Raw genomic sequence first — 13,507 nt, 5'->3', positions numbered from 1 at the left:
GGTTAGCTGGTCATCGGTAATTCTGGTCCAGTTTCATCGTGGGAGCAGGTGCTGGTGTCTGTGGCTGGTGGGTGTTCTGAAGGTGAAGTGGACGCATCGATGGTCAGTCCATGCGAGTTCGGTGGTGTGGCTGAAGGTGATGAAGTTTCCTGTTGTGAAGAGGGGGTTGAGGGTGTGTCCTGCTGAGTGCTTGGGTTCGGTCACGATCTGGCGGAGTCCAATGTTGTGGAGGTTGTCCAGGAGGTATGTGGTGCTGGGGTCCCATTGGTTGTCGAGGTGGAAGTTGAGGTCTCCCAGTAGGGTGTAGTTGGTGGACGTGATGGCATGCGGGGAGATTATGTCCATGATGGAGTTTGCAAAAAGTCCGTGGGGTCGGTAGATGAGGGTTCCTCGGAGGGTGGAGGTAGGGCTGGCCAGTATCTTGAAGTGAAGGTGTGTGGGCTCGTCGGGGTGTGTGCTCAGGCGGAGGGTGGATTTGTGGACGATGGAGATTCCTCCTCCTGGGCGGGTGGGGCGGTCCTTCCTGGAGATCTTGTATCCTTGGCGATGTCTGGTCCAGAGGTGTGGGGGGGGGGGCTTAAGGAGCCGCGGGGGCAGCAGCGGCGGTGAGAAACGGGCTGAAAAAGGCAAAAAGGATACAGGCAAAAAAAAAGAGAAAGGTGCAAATAAGGCAGCAAAAGTGCAAGAAAGAGTGGAGGAAAGACACACAGGACACAGAAGGAGAGTGAAAGGGGGAGATTGAGATGAGGGTAAAAACGAGTGAAAAACGGAGGAAAGACACAGAAGGAGAGTGAAGGGGGGAGCTTGAAATGAGAGGAAAACGACAGAAACGACGAAACATTCTATTATTCAGCTCCAGTAACATCCCCGGAGACTCACACTCTGTGCTCTACACATAGCACCGGTAACAGAACGTCATGACCAAGTATCTTGCAAGAAGAAAAGAGCAGTTTGTAACTCAGCAGATTTCAAGGCATGGCCGAGACGGTGCCCCTTTATGAAACACTCGCGGGAACTGCACCCCAAAGACACCCAGAGAGGAGCTATAATCACCCTGCGCTCAGTAGTGATTACCTCGGCAGGACACAGAACGAGGCACGACGGTCGCCGAGCGGGGCCAGGGGTAATGCGGCCGGTGACGCCAGCAGGGCCTAAAATGAAGGGAATGTGGTAGGCCGAGATAAGTGACACTTTAGGCACAGGTTGCCTAGCTCTGGCGGCTCCACCCTCTGTGTAAAGAGCAGCGGGTGAAAGGCCGCCGGAGAGTTTAAGCACGAAGACTGCCAACAAACCACACCCTGCTCCCACCCTTGGAAGCCAAAGATGGAGACACGGCGTCCTACGCAAAGAAACTGGGCAGCAGCAGCTGAAGCAACAACCGAACCTGCCATAGAAGGAAGCAGGTGATTCACAGCCTGCTGCTTGCCAGAGAGAGGCCCGTGGAGATGAAAAACAAGCCCGGGAGTGGTGCGCGTGAGCTTGTGCCTGCCGCTGCACGCGAAAAACAGATGGCTCACTGCGCACAAGCGCAGGCCGTGGACGGCTACAATTCCTGGCAAAGGTGGGACTTGCACCTGCCTTTGCCCAATTGCGTGCTGTCTTCGCACGCAAAGCCCAATAGGATGTTTTACCTACAGCAGCGCATGCACGCTGCGCTAGGCTCGACCTAAAAAGGGAACTTTAGCTCTGTAGTTTTTCCTTCACCTCATTTCAGTTTCATCTAAGAGCAAACATCAGCTTCTACTTCTATGGCAGCTTGTCTTAAAGTTGCTTCAGGAGTGGCAGGAAAATGAAAAAGGAAGGTGGACATTTCTGCCTGAGAATCATGATTGTGACAATTCTAGATATGACAAGGGACCTCCTTTCTGGGCCTTAAAGATAGAGCTATTAGGTTTCTCCGAGCAAAAAAGGACCACTTGCCTCCTAAAGCAAGTTTCTGCTGTACCCCTGTTTGTATTCAAACTCCGATCTCAGACATTGACATTCGGGATCCTACTGATGTAGTGAGGAGACTCCCTCAGGAGCCCAGCAGGGTCCCTCAAAGCAGCCTCCAGTTTACTCTAGGTGAAATGTCTGTCAACGAAGAGCCCGCTTATGACATTGAGAAGCTGAGAAATAAAGACGCTTTACAACCTGAAGATACCAGTGAATGGTGAGGACACTGGTCCCAGGGCTGAGGAGTTCCCTGCGAGCACCATTTCCTGAAACCATTATGGTTTCCTCAGCTCATAAGACAACCATGCCACGTGTCAATGCCCCTCAGACTGAATTCCAATGGGTCCAGATTCATTTTCAGTAGGCACCAACTCCTAACCTACAGCCCTTGTCTTCTCCAGATAACAATAAGCGGAGGTGATCCCAAATAAGATTCTTGGGTCACGTGGCCATCCTAGGGAATCTCTTCCATTACCTAATGCCATGTTGCTCTCAGTCTCTTTGCTCCTCTAACCTTCTTGCAGTGAAAGAATGCTGTGCTCCCATGAACAGGCATGGCATCTTCCCTGTAGAGTTGCCCGTCATTTGTATTAGTTGAGGGAGTCAAATGAAGGATCACTGCTGGGAGTCAACTGAGGAAAGAATTGCGGGAAGACATGAGGGACCTGCATCGGGTGTCATGAGACGATGGATGACTGGGAGTCAGCGGTGGAAAGAATCTCAGAAGAACATTGGGGGTCAGCATCAGGTGTCACGGGACAAAGCACAACTAAAAGACAGCGGAGGGAAGAGTCACAGGAAGACATAGGGGACCAGCATCAGGTGTCACGCAATTAAATATTGCTGGGAGTCGGCTAAGGGAAGAAGCGTGGGAGGACATGAGGGACCAGCATCAGGTGTCACACGATGAAGCATTAGTGAACTTTAGAGGGAAGAGTCACAGGAAGACATGAGAGACCAGCATCAGGTGTCACACGAAGAAGCATTACTAGAAGACAGCGGAGGGAAGAGTCGCAGGAGGACACGAGGCACCAGCATCAGGTGTCGCACGAAGAAGCATTAGTGGACTTTAGAGGGAAGAGTCGCGGAAGAACATGAGGGACCAGCATCAGGTGTCACGAGATGAAGTATTAGTGGTCTTTAGAGGGAAGACTCACAGAAGGACATGAGAGACCAGCATGAGGGGTCACGCGATGAAGCATTAGTGGACTTTAGAGGGAAGAGTCACAGGAGGACATGAGAGACCAGCATCAGGTGTCAAGGGACGAAGCATTGCAAGGAGTCAGCTGAGGGAAGAAGCGTGGGAGTACACAAGGGACCAGCATCAGGTGTCAGCCGGCGAAGCACTACTAGAAGACAGCAGAGGGAAGAGTTGCAGACGAACATGAGGGACCAGCATCAGGTGTCACATGATGAAGCATTAGTGGACTTTAGAGGGAAGAGTCACAGAACAACATGAGACCATCAGGGGTCACGGGACAAAGCACTACTAGAAGACAGCGGAGGGAAGAGTCGCATGAGGACATGAGAGACCAGCATCAGGGGTTACGTGAAGCAGCATTAGTGGACTTTAGAGGGAAGAGTCACAGGAGGACATGGAGACCAGCATCAGGGGTCATGCGATGAGGTATTGCTGGGAGTCAGCTGAGGGAAGAAGTGTGGGAGGACACGAGGGACCAGCATCAGGTGTCACACGATGAAGCATTAGTGGACTTTAGAGGGAAGAGTCACAGCAGGGCATGAGACCAGCATCAGGGGTCACACGATGAAGTATTAGTGGACTTTAGAGGGAAGAGTCACAGGAGGACATGAGTGACCAGCATCAGGTCTCACGTGATGAAGCATTAGTGGATTTTAGAGGGAAGAGTCGCAGAAGAACATGAGACCATCAGGTGTCACGGGACAAAGCACTACTAGAAGACAGTGGAGGGAAGAGTCACAGGAGGACATGAGAGACCAGCATCAGGGGTCACGTGATGAAGCACTACTAGAAGACAGCGGAGGGAAGAGTCGCATGAGGACATGAGAGACCAGCATCAGGGGTCACGTGAAGAAGCATTAGTGGACTTTAGAGGGAAGAGTCACAGGTGGACATGGGAGTCCAGCATCAGGGGTCATGCGATGAGGTATTGCTGGGAGTCAGCTGAGGGAAGAAGCGTGGGAGGACACGAGGGACCAGCATCAGGGGTCACACGATGAAGCATTAGTGGAATTTAGAGGGAAGAGTCGCAGAAGAACATTGGGGGCCAGCATCAGGTGTCACGGGACGAAGCACAACTAGGAGACAGCGGAGGGAAGAGTCACAGGAGGACATGAGACCAGCATCAGGGGTCACGCGATGAAGCATTGCAAGGAGTCAGCTGAGGGAAGACGTGTGGGAGTACACAAGTGACCAGCATCAGGTGTCAGCCGACGAAGCACTACTAGAAGACAGCAGAGGGAAGAGTTGCAGACGAACATGAGGGACCAGCATCAGGTGTCACACGATGAAGCTTTAGTGGACTTTCGAGGGAAGAGTCACAGGAGGACACGAGGGACCAGCATCAGGTGTCACACGAAGAAGCATTAGTGGACTTTAGAGGGAAGACTCACAGAAGGACATGAGAGACCAGCATCAGGTGTCAGGCGATGAAGTATTAGTGGACTTTAGAGGGAAGAGTCACAGGAGGACATGAGAGACCAGCATCAGGTGCCAAACGATGAAGCATTGCAAGGAGTCAGCGGAGGGAAGAAGCGTGGGAGTACACAAGGGACCAGCATCAGGTGTCAAGGGACGAAGCATTGCAAGGAGTCAGCTGAGGGAAGACGTGTGGGAGTACACAAGTGACCAGCATCAGGTGTCACACGATGAAGCTTTAGTGGACTTTCGAGGGAAGAGTCGCAGAAGAACATGGGGGACCAGCATCAGGGGTCACACGATGAAGCTTTAGTGGACTTTAGAGGGAAGAGTCGCAGAAGAACATGAGACCATCAGGTGTCACGCGACAAAGTATTGCTGGGAGTCAGCGGAGGAGAGAGTCACAGAAGAATACGAGGGACAAGCATCAGGTGTCACTCCATGAAGCATTACTAGAAGACAGCAGAGGGAAGAGTCACAGGAGGACACGAGGGACCAGCATTAGGTGTCACACGATGAAGCATTAGTGGACTTTCGAGGGAAGAGTCGCAGAAGAACATGGGGGACCAGCATCAGGGGTCATGCGATGAAGCATTACAAGAAGTCAGCGGAGTGAAGAGTCACGGGAGGACATGTGGGACCAGCCTCAAGTGTCACGCGATGATGGATGTATGGAAATCAGCAGTATGAAGAGTTGCAGAAGAACATGAAGGGCCAGCATCGGGTCTCACTCAACAAAGCATTACAAGAAGTCAGCGGAGGGAAGAGTTGCGGTAGGACATGAGACCATTAGGTGTCACGATTAAGCAGAGTTTATCTACCAGGAACTGCAGTGGACTATCCTTAGGAATTGTTAGGGTAGACCGAGCTGCAGGTAACACTACAACTGTGACTGAGAATGCTCACTGTTTACTAAGATATAATGTTGAATTTTAGATGTAGATAGAAAACATCTTTTGGTCCTGAGGAATCGACAGAGTATTTCTCTAATGGAGCGAGAAACATGTCGACCTGACTGAGGCAGTGTATATAACCTAGTCGATAATCCTAAGTTAGTAACACTCAACCTCAGAGTTTTTTAATTAGGGGAGAAGACTTCCTAATAAATTGGTTGAGTAAGTACTTCGACCCCTATTTTTAATAATCAACACACTTCATCTACATCACCCTAAAAGCCCCACACACCCATGCAACTACCGGCTTCATTGGATAAAAAAGATCTCCATAAAAGTGCTCCTTAAAAAAGAGCCCGTCGGGTATTGCACCAGCCGACTCGACGCAGGAGCAGCCCGATGATGATGCAATACATTCGAAGGGGTACGTGAATTACGATACCCTTTAGTTTGTGTGAGGGCCTCAATATCCAATATTTCAATTGTCCGTGAACACAATTCCTCCCCTCTTCCTTTCCCTTGTCTTTCTACCTACAGGAACAGCTCTGTCATATTTTGTAGTACACAAGTGACCAGCATCAGGTGTCAGCCGACGAAGCACTACTAGAAGACAGCAGAGGGAAGAATTGCAGACGAACATGAGGGACCAGCATCAGGTGTCACACGATGAAGCTTTAGTGGACTTTCGAGGGAAGAGTCGCAGAAGAACATGGGGGACCAGCATCAGGGGTCACACGATGAAGCTTTAGTGGACTTTAGAGGGAAGAGTCGCAGAAGAACATGAGACCATCAGGTGTCACGCGACAAAGTATTGCTGGGAGTCAGCGGAGGAGAGAGTCGCAGAAGAATACGAGGGACAAGCATCAGGTGTCACTCCATGAAGCATTACTAGAAGACAGCAGAGGGAAGAGTCACAGGAGGACACGAGGGACCAGCATTAGGTGTCACACGATGAAGCATTAGTGGACTTTCGAGGGAAGAGTCGCAGAAGAACATGGGGGACCAGCATCAGGGGTCATGCGATGAAGCATTACAAGAAGTCAGCGGAGTGAAGAGTCACGGGAGGACATGTGGGACCAGCCTCAAGTGTCACGCGATGATGGATGTATGGAAATCAGCAGTATGAAGAGTTGCAGAAGAACATGAAGGGCCAGCATCGGGTCTCACTCAACAAAGCATTACAAGAAGTCAGCGGAGGGAAGAGTTGCGGTAGGACATGAGACCATTAGGTGTCACGATTAAGCAGAGTTTATCTACCAGGAACTGCAGTGGACTATCCTTAGGAATTGTTAGGGTAGACCGAGCTGCAGGTAACACTACAACTGTGACTGAGAATGCTCACTGTTTACTAAGATATAATGTTGAATTTTAGATGTAGATAGAAAACATCTTTTGGTCCTGAGGAATCGACAGAGTATTTCTCTAATGGAGCGAGAAACATGTCGACCTGACTGAGGCAGTGTATATAACCTAGTCGATAATCCTAAGTTAGTAACACTCAACCTCAGAGTTTTTTAATTAGGGGAGAAGACTTCCTAATAAATTGGTTGAGTAAGTACTTCGACCCCTATTTTTAATAATCAACACACTTCATCTACATCACCCTAAAAGCCCCACACACCCATGCAACTACCGGCTTCATTGGATAAAAAAGATCTCCATAAAAGTGCTCCTTAAAAAAGAGCCCGTCGGGTATTGCACCAGCCGACTCGACGCAGGAGCAGCCCGATGATGATGCAATACATTCGAAGGGGTACGTGAATTACGATACCCTTTAGTTTGTGTGAGGGCCTCAATATCCAATATTTCAATTGTCCGTGAACACAATTCCTCCCCTCTTCCTTTCCCTTGTCTTTCTACCTACAGGAACAGCTCTGTCATATTTTGTAGTACACAAGTGACCAGCATCAGGTGTCAGCCGACGAAGCACTACTAGAAGACAGCAGAGGGAAGAATTGCAGACGAACATGAGGGACCAGCATCAGGTGTCACACGATGAAGCTTTAGTGGACTTTCGAGGGAAGAGTCGCAGAAGAACATGGGGGACCAGCATCAGGGGTCACACGATGAAGCTTTAGTGGACTTTAGAGGGAAGAGTCGCAGAAGAACATGAGACCATCAGGTGTCACGCGACAAAGTATTGCTGGGAGTCAGCGGAGGAGAGAGTCGCAGAAGAATACGAGGGACAAGCATCAGGTGTCACTCCATGAAGCATTACTAGAAGACAGCAGAGGGAAGAGTCACAGGAGGACACGAGGGACCAGCATTAGGTGTCACACGATGAAGCATTAGTGGACTTTCGAGGGAAGAGTCGCAGAAGAACATGGGGGACCAGCATCAGGGGTCATGCGATGAAGCATTACAAGAAGTCAGCGGAGTGAAGAGTCACGGGAGGACATGTGGGACCAGCCTCAAGTGTCACGCGATGATGGATGTATGGAAATCAGCAGTATGAAGAGTTGCAGAAGAACATGAAGGGCCAGCATCGGGTCTCACTCAACAAAGCATTACAAGAAGTCAGCGGAGGGAAGAGTTGCGGTAGGACATGAGACCATTAGGTGTCACGATTAAGCATTTGTGGGGTTTAGAGTGAAGAGTCACATGAGGACATGAGGGACCAGCATCATCTGTGACACAATGAAACTGCAATGAGAATTATTGTGGTCCTGCAGTGCTACTTCTCACCTGCTTGGCCAAGGAACAAGGCAGCCAGAGTTAATAAAACTTTAAAGGCACATCACCAGAGTTTACCATAAGAAGGGGAAGGCCAGACTTCGTTTCATTTTCATGCTTCTCTATTGGTCAGAGATCAATACCAAGAAAGTCACAAAAAGGAGACAAGTCCTGTGCGTATTACTGGAGAAGTATCAGGGAGACGTATCCCATTATGTGGTTGGAAGAAACGTTGTAGAGGGTAAAACGAGGGATTATTTTTGGGGTGAAGTGATGGCGCATTATTGTGAAGAGCAGGTGCATTTTGAATACAAGGGAACATTGCTGGGGAAAGGTGAAGGAGCATAATTGGGGGCGGCACAGGGGTTCTTAACTGGAAGTCAGGTAAAGGAGCAATACTGGAGGGTCAAGAGGGGGATAAAGTGAAATAGCATTTCTGGTGGTAGTCATCACTAAGGGGACCAGTAAAGGGAAGCACTGTTCATGGATTCAGAGTGGGAACGTTTTCAGGTGTACCGAGTACTTAAAATATCTGATAGCCAGAAGCACTGCAATTGAGTATAAAGTTTTACACTCAGAGCCCGAGTCGGGGTACACACAGGTGGACGGCGTCCACCCACTATTTTCACAAGCTGAACGTCGTTCACCCTGCCAAGAATTTGGGCCCCACTGACTAATGTGTTGAACTCGTCCTGTGTAATTTCCAAACACCGGGACACTTTCAGCTGCGCCTGCACGTGGTCTGCTTTCCATCTGCAACAAGCAACAACGTGCAAGCGGGCATGGGGCTTTCTTATTCAAGACTCCTGCTCAGCTCATAAGGCCGAATTTGAGGGGTCATCAGGCCTCCTTTCATTCGAGTTTCTTGGATGGGAGCAGTCAGGAGCCTCACACCTGATGCAAATGAAGCGGAGGGGAAACAAAGGCTCACACCTTGTTAGCACTTCACACATACTTAAGAGAGGCAGCTTTTCAATTTGTTCAGTGTCTGTAAAGGAGATATGCATGCACTGTAAGAATGTCAGATGTGTTGGTCTTTCCCAGTATTTACACAAAGCATATTTTATTTATATAGAGCTTACAATACCGGAGGAGGCAAAGAAATAATTTAAGTACCACTATTTTTTCTTGTATAGCTCTACTGATTCCAATGCAGGGTGTCAGAGCGCTTTTTATCAACAAGTGCATATTACATGTACAATAAATTATATACGTTTGTAAATGAATGTACAGGATGTGTTACATAAAACTGGGGGATTGCAAGGTGTAGAAGTCCCATATCATCTTCCATAGCTCATTGTGCTATTATCCTCGCAATGCGTAAAAATGTACTCATGATAGACATGCTAAACATACATGTGAGGGCTTTAGATCTGATGTCACTTCTTGTGATGCCACTTTCTGTAAAGTCGTTGCTTGTGATGCCACTTTCTATGATGTAAATTCCTGTGATGCCATGTGTGATGTTGTGCGCCGTGATGTCACTTGCATACTGCCTAACTAGGATAGTCCACCCACTTCTTTTTTTAGGACTTGTGTCCTGGTTACAGAATCAACTATCTAGAAAACACTCCAGAGGAAAGTGGAATGTGAGGTCACAGAAGGCAGCTCATGACCAACTGGGGATGTCACATGCCAAGAGTCTGACATTATCAACCAATTGACATATTAATCATCTTTTCTCCTCCCAACTGAACAGTCTCAACCCCGAGACCCCAAAGAAGAGTTCTCAATTTCCCAGTTGGTTCCACACAGTCGTGGTTCCTACCTGCAGGCCGGCTCCGCAGAAGAGAAGTTTCAGGAGTTGCTTGGCTGTGGAGGGGTCCGTAGCCTCACTCCTCGATGTCGCCGATATGTCCTCTGTGTGCCCAGATTTAGCCTCGTTGCCAAACACACAGGTGCGCACCAGGGGGAAGCAAACTCCACGCCCTAGAGGGAAGAAGAGAAACTCTCAGGAATGGCTCTTGCGATGAAATATAAACACCTGGAGCTGACTGAACCCAGAGACATGACCACATTTGCCGTGACGAACAAGTTACTTACCTTCGGTAACGATAAATCTATAAGAAACATTAGTTAGATTCCTCACCTTAGAATATCCCCAGGCGTCAGGCTGGAGCCAGAAAGATGTCAGCAATACCCTTGCGCGTCGCTAGGCGCCGTCTGCGGCTCCGCGTCAGTCGGCGTCGTGATCGCCGGGATGACGTCGGAGTACTTGGACGCCGCCCTCGCGCGCTGACGTTAGTTCTTGTACATAGCTTTCCGCGTCAGGAACGCAGAGCCATGCAAGAAACCGACACTGGTGCCAAAAATTCTAGGGCCCTGAAAGGGATGACCTCGACCCTAGATATCGGTTCGCAGAACGGGGAGGATGGGTGGGGCGGTGAGGAATCTAACTAACTAATGTTTTATAGATATATCGTTACCGAAGGTAAGTAACTTGTTCATCTGAAAGAAACACATTAGTTAGATTCCTCACCTTAGAATAGATACCCCAGCAATACCAACCCCGGTGGTGGGTCTGCGAATCAAGATCACACCAGAAAGTCCTTAGTGAACAGAACGGCCAAAGAAGCCGTCTCTCCGGACTTGGCTGTCAAGGCAATAGTGTTTGGCAAACGTGTGCAGCGAGGCCCACATTGCTGCCTGACAAATGTCCTGCAAGGGGACTCCCCGGCCCAGAGCAGTGGTCGCCACTGTGGCCCGAGTGGAATGGGCCCTCAGCCCTACAGGAGGTTCCTTTTTAGCTAAGGAATAACAGGCCTTGATACACAAAATGACCCACCGAGAGATAGTTCTCTTGTGCACCGCCCGCCCCTTCTTAGCGCCCACATAGCCAACAAAGAGTTGGTCATCCACCCGGAACTGTTTGGTGCGGTCCAGATAGAAGGACAGCGCCCGTTTTGGGTCCAGACGGTGGAGCCCCTCTTCCTCTTTCGAGGGATGTGGAGGTGGAAAGAAGGTGGGCAGTGTAACAGACTGTCCGATGTGAAAGGCAGTTACCACCTTAGGGAGAAAGGAAGGACGAGTCCTGAGAACAACTTTGTCCGGATGGACAGAAAGGAAAGCAGGCTTAAAAGAGAGTCTGGAGCTCACTAACCCTTCTAGCAGAGGTGATGGCAACCAGGAAAGCAGTCTTAAGAGTCAGAAGACGAAGGGGTCAATACTAGATTCAAATCCCACTGAGGCATTAGGAAAGGGACAGGAGGAAACATGTGAGTAATGCCCTTAAAGAATCGAGATACAACAGGGGATTTGAAAAGAGAAGGCTGATCAGGAAGCCGTAAGAAAGCAGAAATAGCTGAAAGATATCCCTTAAGGGTACCCAGAGCAGAGCCCTGCTGGGCCAGGGAAAGAAGAAAGAGGAGAACCTCAGAAAGAGGGGCGGAAAGGGGATCCACAGCCTTTGGGGGGGGGGGGCCTAAAAGAGTGCATAAGATTCAAGGCAATGGTGACTAAAAGACAAGAGCGGGATTGACTGCGAGAAGAGGCTGCGATCCCCCAACGGTACTAGTGAGAGGAATACAGGTGAGGAGCAATGGGACTCGCTCACAAGAGAGCGCACCCCGGAGAACCCAGCGCAGTGGAAACACGGAGAGAAGCACGGCCACAACAAGCTTTTACCGAGGCCAGACAAAGGAGAAAGGGAGGTGACTACGTGAGGTGCACAAAGACGATGGGTCTGCAAAGATGCAACTAAGGAGAAACAGAAAGCTGAGCCCCTCGAAGGGTAATGCCGCCGCTATCCCCAACCAGCCAGCACTAGTAGGAGATTTCGGGGAGAGCCGCTATCAATGCAGCTGTGACACCAGGGTAAATTGGGGCAAGTGCCGCCAGGAGAACAACAAGACAATAATGGTCGCAGAGTGAAACCGAAACCGAGCTCTAGAGGGTTTGCATTGAGGTAAACACCGCCGCCATCTTAGCCAAGAAGCCAAACAACAAAGGTCGGGAAGAGAGAAGGCGCATGTGCTCGGAAGGCTTATGTGCGGAACCCTTTAAATTAAAAAAAGGCGAAGAAAACTAATAAGCCCTCCACTCACAGCTCTGCCACTCGCAGCCCAGCCAATTACTGAGAGCACAAGCGCAGATGTACGCTGAAGGGGGTACAAAAAGTAAACTGCTGTAGTCATTAGTGGAGGGGTTACGGCGGTGTGAAGCGGTGTGAGGGGGTACACCTGATCTCATAAAACCACAAGCTGGTCAAGGATCTGCCACAGTGCAAAAAGACCGTCACTCGAGAATCCCAGTAAGAAGAGAGGGATGACAACAAGAAGGACGAACCTGAGGGCAGTCGGGGGCTAGAGAAGGGGGCCTCACAACAGTCGTACAGCAGCCCCATAGCAGCCGCTGGGGACACTGCCCACAGCAGCCCCACAGCAGTCCCTGGTGAGGATCCTTTCAAAAAAAGCAGGAGCTGAAAGCCACGGGACAGCGCGACAAGTAGACAGCCAGACAAACCTCCTGAGGGTGGATCGACAGAAAGTGCAGCGCGCACGCTCCACACCTGTCAGCCTGCAGTGTACCACTACCAGACCTGTACCATAGCGGACCTCCGGGTGCTAAGTTAAAAGTTACAGGTTCCCCTGAACCCTGGGAGAACCCTCAGCCAAGTAAGCCAAGGAAGTAAGAGCGACTAGGCTCAGAGCACGTTTCCCACAGCCATTGCAAAGGTACCGCCAACAAAAGCACAGCAGATGGTATAAAATACTGACCCAGGCGGTCCCTTGGCGCGGAAAAGAGTCCACCAGAAGTAAGTGGATCATAAAATCCCCACAGCGAAACCAATACCATCAGCGATACAAGAGACAGACCGAAATACAACAGTAGAACCAACATCATCAGCACTACAAGAGGACAGAACGAAATACAACAGTAGTACCCAAACATCTTTGACAGGCTGACGAGAAAACAACACAAAACCATAGTGGCCCAGGTACAGGGCGAATTGGGCTACACCAAGAAACCCCGGAGACTCACAAACATGGCTGGGAGTGAGGCAAGACTCCAGCAACAGCTGAAAAAGAACAAAGGTGAACCTGCAATATCCGACTCACCACTCAAACAGAAGCCAGATATCAAAGGCACCCTAGAGATGATCTTAAAAAAACTGGCGGATGTCCATGTCCCGGCCAAGACCACAAAGCAAATCACAGACGCGATACAGTTAGAGATCGCAGCGGTCAGGGCAGATATGCATACAGTTAACAACAGACTTACTGCAGCAGAACAAAGAATAAGCGAGAACGAAGACGCAGACCTAAGCGTGAACAAAGAGCTGAAGACTCTAACAAGAATCACAGCGACACTCCAGAAACAAACTGCAGAATTGGAAGACCGCAACCGGCGGGGGAACATCCGAATTCTAGGAGTCCCGGAAGGGGGCTGA

General features: G+C 49.8%; 1 protein-coding gene across 1 annotated transcript in view; it reads right to left on the bottom strand.

Moving 5' to 3' along the window:
• Window positions 1-13,507, bottom strand: part of SLC35B2 (solute carrier family 35 member B2) — a 175,817-nt gene that overhangs the window by 23,538 nt on the left and 138,772 nt on the right. Inside the window, exon 3 of the mRNA XM_085610190.1 lies at window positions 9,887-10,047. Within this exon, the coding sequence (XP_085466316.1) occupies window positions 9,887-10,047 (161 nt within the window). The remainder of the gene's footprint in view (window positions 1-9,886; window positions 10,048-13,507) is intronic.

This window comes from Triturus cristatus, chromosome 6 (genome assembly GCF_964204655.1).
Source record: "Triturus cristatus chromosome 6, aTriCri1.1, whole genome shotgun sequence".
NCBI lineage: Eukaryota > Metazoa > Chordata > Amphibia > Caudata > Salamandridae > Triturus > Triturus cristatus.
Note: the sequence above shows the minus strand (reverse complement) of the source record. Positions and strands in the feature narration are given on the sequence as shown.